The following is a 6,000-nucleotide window of genomic DNA, read 5'->3' on the forward strand; positions in this document are numbered from 1 at the left end:
TACACACAAATATACACAGGTCTAGGTATATTAGGGTGGTACCTAAGATATCAACAAAGCAAACGCATCCACGAAAATTTCAAGTGAAAAAAAATTTGTGATTCACCTGTGTTCAAAAAATTAATTTTTTTTAATGGCAAAAATTTGAGAAATTTTTTGCTTTGACTGGTTGTAACTCAGAAAGTTTAGTAATTTATGTAAATATATTTCAATGATATTCAAGACAAAATTTTATCGTATTTTTTCGATTTAAAAAAATTTAAATTTTTCCCCCTAAAATTTTCGTAGATGTATGTATTTATTTTGTGCGTAAACAAAATAATGGGCTGCCGCATACCGTACACATTTTAAGTACCACCCTGATGTATTTGTCCTATCTGTGCAGTTTTTTGTTTTATTTTTTATAAGAACCTTTTCATTTTATTAAACAAATTCTATGTTTTTATTTTGCATTCCTTTTTGTACCACTTCACAAAATATCAAATAATTTACCTACATATTAATCACGACTTGATCAAACAAACATTTTTATGTAGTTTTTATTCAATTGTGGAAAATTAAGCTTTGATTTGATTTTTCGTTTGCTTTCATCACAAGGCTATGTGTGTATTTAGTACAGGGCGTATGAATAATTTAAAATGCACTTGCAATAAATCTCCGCCATTTGCCTATTTTTTGCGAGTATTAACAAATTTTCGAATATATTCAAAATAATATTTTCCTTTAGCATCACAGTTTGCGAAAAATAAAATGTTTCTTTTAACTACTCACAGCTTTGAGTGACAGTTTGCAATTTTCATTTTACTATATATGTATGTGATTTATTGATGCATCACGTAAGTGCATACTATGTCGTACTATGATCGAATTTGCGTACATTTAATTGGCTTTTTATGATTTTGTCAATATTCATCTCAATTAAAATTTCCATTTTGTGGTGGCAGCGTCCAACGTTTCAATTTCGATTTGGCGCTGATGTTACGTTGTACCACATCGTTTGCTGGTAGAATGTCCTAATCCGACAAAACAAAAATGGCAACCAGCACTTTTTATTTTGTGCAAAAAATTCATAACGATATATCTGTTAATTGTGCGTCCTTTGAAGGCAATTTTTCTTTTTCCTTCGAGATTCTAAATTCTTTTGCACTTTAAAATTTTTAATGCTGTTTTCATGCTATAACTAAACAGCAATTACCAAAACTGTGTCCAATGTAAGAAATAGAATAAAAGCTGTATTTTTTATTACTTAATACTCCGAATCAAAATTTATTCTAGTTGGCTAGTTTTTTATAATTTAATATATTTTAATATTTTTTTTGTAATCTATAAAAAGTAATCGGTTTACATACACTAATCAAATAATGTTTCCGTACAGGGCTTTTTTTACTATGTACAATGTTTTTCGTAATAAATTTTTTTTCGTTAATTTTTAATAGAAATATAGTTAAATCTGCATCAAATGGCATATAATTTAATGATTCAAAGTCTTTACAAAATTAAAGAAAATTCGACAAATTTTTAACAAAATTTTTAATTAAAAAAAAAAAAATCGAACTTTTTGAGCACGCAGTTTTGTAGCTCACGCAATTTTAGTATAATAACGTACAATTTTAGGTGGCTTTAAACTACCGTTGATTTTTGGGATTTTTTTTGCTTTAAAAGTTGAAAATTTTGGTAGAACTTTGTCGAATTTTCCTAAGTTTTGTAAAAACTTTGAAGCACTAATTTATATGCCATTTGATGCAGAATGAACTATGTTTCTATCAAAAATTAACGAAAAAACATTGAAAATATTAAAAAAAAACACTGTAGCTTGTCTTTTACTTTATTCATATTTTCTTTTACCTTCTTAACTTTTTTTTGTTTAAGTATTTTATTATTATATTTTACATTATAGTTACTTGTCTAAGGTGTTGTTGTACTACTTGCTGTCTGCTATATACATAAAAATATACATACATATCGCATACAATCTTCAAAAGTGACACAACTCATTATTTACACATTCGTCAAAAAATGCGAAAAACTATTTCTTAGCACATGCTAACCATATGGGCAAGGGAGATTTTACCTTAGGTCTTTTAAACAAACTATAACAAAAATTTGCTGCAGCATTTGCTAAAATATAAATAAAGGCGCTGTGTACATTTTTAGCGCATAATTTCAAAAATGTCTAATTTTGAGTTGTGTCACTTTTGAAGATCATGTGCAATATGTCTCATATATTTTGGCATTCTTAAAACCTCCTTCAAAACTTTATATCTATGTGCATATATATTTATATCTTACACTCGCTATCATCTCATCTGACTTCATCTTGACAATTCTGTGTGATGTGACCAAATGTGTCTTAATGTATTGATCCTATGTCGTTATTGTCTTTAATACATAAGTACTATGTATATTTGTGTATAAATCGTATGGTGCTCAATGTGCCGCACGCAAACTAAATTAATAATAAATTAACAAAAAAAAAAAACAGGAAAAACTTTGATTTATATAAAGTGTATATAACAATCCAAGCAAAGTGTATTTTAAAAAAAACAACTCACACAATCAACGCCAATTTATTTACCTTATTTATTTTCTATTCACAATTAAACACCTTACAACACATAAGCAAACAATTGTATGTGTATTTTTTTATTAAAAATATTTTTTCTTCAGTTATTTTTGCTCTATATATAGGGTTAATTTAAAATATTTCAAGCAAAAAATATTCACTGATAAAATCGAAATAATCTCAACTGCCATTTGCAAATATATAATAGGTTTGTGTATCGAAGTATGAGTTTGCCCTGTATTTGCTCACACGTCACAACGTACCACATCCGTTGCAATTTTCATTTCGCTACATCCGTCGTCAAGTTTTCGGAACTCAACCCAGCTAAATTGTAAGAATAAACTATGAAAAATAAAATTAAACAAAAACGACACACATGAAAGACACTTCGTTCGTTACGAACGTGCCGAGCATAGCAACTGCGAGTCTACATACATACGTACGTACATGGGTACGGCAGGTTTAGAAAGTCGACGTGCAACGACATTAACATAACGGCCCTTGAAATTACTTCTACACAAATACATAACTACACACATTCGTGTCAACACATGCATACGAGTTATAGGGCGGGGGAGGGGCGTAATTTTGTGTGAACTATTTTCCACCTTATCCACCAAATTTTCAACCCTCTATGCGGCATCTACATACATACATACATACATGTTTTTTTTTTTGCTACTTCTTCTTCTGCTGCTACCTCCGCCCCACTCATTACAGCTTTGGCAAATCACATCGCATCACAACATTTCGTGTTCTAGAGGATTACCATTGTCATAGTAGTTGACGACGTTGTTGTTGCTGCTGCTGCTGCTGTTGCTGTTGCTGGTATTGGTTTTGGTTTTCGTATTATATCTGTTACACCAAACCAGTAGCCAGCAATCAGCACTGCACAGCCAAGACTAGCCGCGTTTACCCCACTCAAATACTTACATATCTACATACAAATAATATATAGAAAATAAACTTATATAAATAATAGTAAAATAATAATAGAACCGTGCCAACTTTCATGATCATTTTCCTACAATTTAAATTTAAAAAAAATTTAAATTATAAAATATGCCTTTTTATACTACATAGCGCAAAAAATCATACTAGTTATTTTTAACTTATACAAATTAAATGAAATTCTAAACTTTATTTTTATATAAATTTCGTGTCAATGTTGCATCATCACGTCAACAACAATAACAACTTCAACAATGTAACGTCAACCCGCTTGCGAAATGTATGTATACTCAAACAAAAAACTAAAAAAAAACACGGCGCTGTGACTGCTGCGCAAAATGAAATTCAACCGCTTTGAACTGGTTGTATTATTTGTGTGTTTAAATAATAAAAAAAAACTCAAAAAAATAATACAAAAAATATACCGTCACGCACACACACACACACAAACAAAACACACACTCCAAATATTTAAAAAAAATATTTATAATTAAATAAAAATACCCTTCTTCCACACCCTCTATCCTGCCAACGCCTACACTTTTGTACAATAATCCAATAATAATAAACACCTTGCAAAAATTACAAAAAATGTATAATTAAAAAAAAAAACAAACAACGTTCACACTCGTATAGAGAACTACCACGGCTCAAATACAGTATTCCTGGTCGGTGTACTAATGTCAGTTGTTGGGTTCGTTTTTGTTACTTTCACCTTGATGGCACTGTGCTACAGGTCAGTTGTAGTACATAGAAACTTCTCCCTGTGTCTGAGGTTAGTTGAAAAGCAGTAATGAAAAACTTAAATCAAAAATAAACTAAACAAAATACCAAAACGCAAAAACAGTTATTCCAAAAAAAAAAAAGAGTACAAAATTCTAAAATTTAAATTTTATTTGTTTAACCAAAAAACAGCCAGAAGGCGTTTCGCAAAAGTTGAGAAATGCTTCAAATCAGTAAAGTAATAATTTATTTATTTTGTTTTTTTTTTTATTCTGTATTCTATACAATTAACACTCGTTAAAAATATGCAAAATATTTTGTTTTTTTTTTTCTTTTCTCTTTTAATTTTATTTTATCAATTTATAAAGCGCAATATGTACGATTTTTATTTCTAAATTTTCAAATTTTTTATATATTTTTTATTATTTTTGACACTTTTTGCTTTCGTATGCTATGGACAATTTTTTTTTAATTTTTTCGTTATATTTTTTACTTTTATTTATTTTGCTTTAATTTCGAATCACACTAGTACTAACACTAAACACATACTAACAGCATTTTAAAGAATTAACGTTTCTGCAAAAAAAAAACATTAATGCACTGCTACTAACAATCAAAATCGACAAACCTACTCTCATACAAGAATCCATTCATACATGCAGACAGGAATATCTACACTCACATATACAACAATAAAAACAAAAAAAGGGCGCGAAAGTGGAGTAGTTAAAAATCATCGTAGATTTATTTCTTCAAGAAAATGTATACCAAAAGCAAAATACTTTTCAAGCAACAGAAATAATAAAAAATTTCCCGGTAATTTTTTTGGAACTTGGATCTGAACTTGTATTACATTTTTTACTTAATTTCCAAAATCTTGTTTAGCGACAATGAAGAAAAGGTATTAGTAAGCCTTTCTATATATTAATTTGAACTCTGAACCGCTTTTCAAGAATCCTACCTTACGACTAAATTAAATAAATCTCTAATAAATCGTTAATAAAGCTATGGAGTTATAGCGAAAACTCTGACGTGAAAGCAATAAATTTTAGCTAAACTATAAGCATTTAGTACTCCGTGCATGATCTCATAGCAAAAAATTTTGTTTAATACCTCAGTGTTATTTAAAATAATATTATGTCCTCAATATAAGGTAGATGTTGATCAGTATCTGAAAATTTAAAAAAGTAGCAATCTATTCATAAACAATTTTTTTTATTCTCAATGTTGTATTATTTAAACTCGATTGTCCTTTTTCGATAGACTCTTCATAGTTCTAAGCTTCTGATCCACCGAGATCATCTATATAATTAAAATGATGTCTTCTTAGATGTCTCCCAACATCATCTAAGGCACATTGTCCTCGCGAATTGCCAATTTTAAAACTGAGTGCAGCGTGGTTGCCACTATAGACACGTAAACTCCTGCCTCTTGATTTACTTTCTACCACATAGTTCATGACCTTCAATATTGCAAATAAAGGGTGATTTTTTAAGAGCTTGATACCTTTTTTTTTAAAAAATAAAAAAAAATAAAAATAAAATTTGCAAAATCTCATCGGTTCTTTATTTGAAACGTTAGATTGGTCCATGACATTTACTTTTTGAAGATAATTTCATTTAAATGTTGACCGCGGCTGCGTCTTAGGTGGTCCATTCGGAAAGTCCAATTTTGGGCAACTTTTTCGAGCATTTCGGCCGGAATAGCCCGAATTTCTTCGGAAATGTTGTCTTCCAAAGCTGGAATAGTTGCTGGCTTATTTC

General features: G+C 29.5%; 1 protein-coding gene across 1 annotated transcript in view; it reads left to right on the forward strand.

Moving 5' to 3' along the window:
- The window catches only part of mmd (disintegrin and metalloproteinase domain-containing protein mind-meld), a gene marked incomplete at its 5' end in the record, with an annotated part of 55,821 nt that overhangs the window by 23,234 nt on the left and 26,587 nt on the right, over positions 1-6,000 (forward strand). The window contains one exon of the mRNA XM_017622482.1: positions 4,151-4,289. Coding sequence (XP_017477971.1) covers positions 4,151-4,289 — 139 coding nt within the window. The remainder of the gene's footprint in view (positions 1-4,150; positions 4,290-6,000) is intronic.

This window comes from Rhagoletis zephyria, unplaced genomic scaffold (genome assembly GCF_001687245.7).
Source record: "Rhagoletis zephyria isolate East Lansing unplaced genomic scaffold, Rhagoletis_zephyria_1.1 Rzeph_scaffold_02816, whole genome shotgun sequence".
NCBI lineage: Eukaryota > Metazoa > Arthropoda > Insecta > Diptera > Tephritidae > Rhagoletis > Rhagoletis zephyria.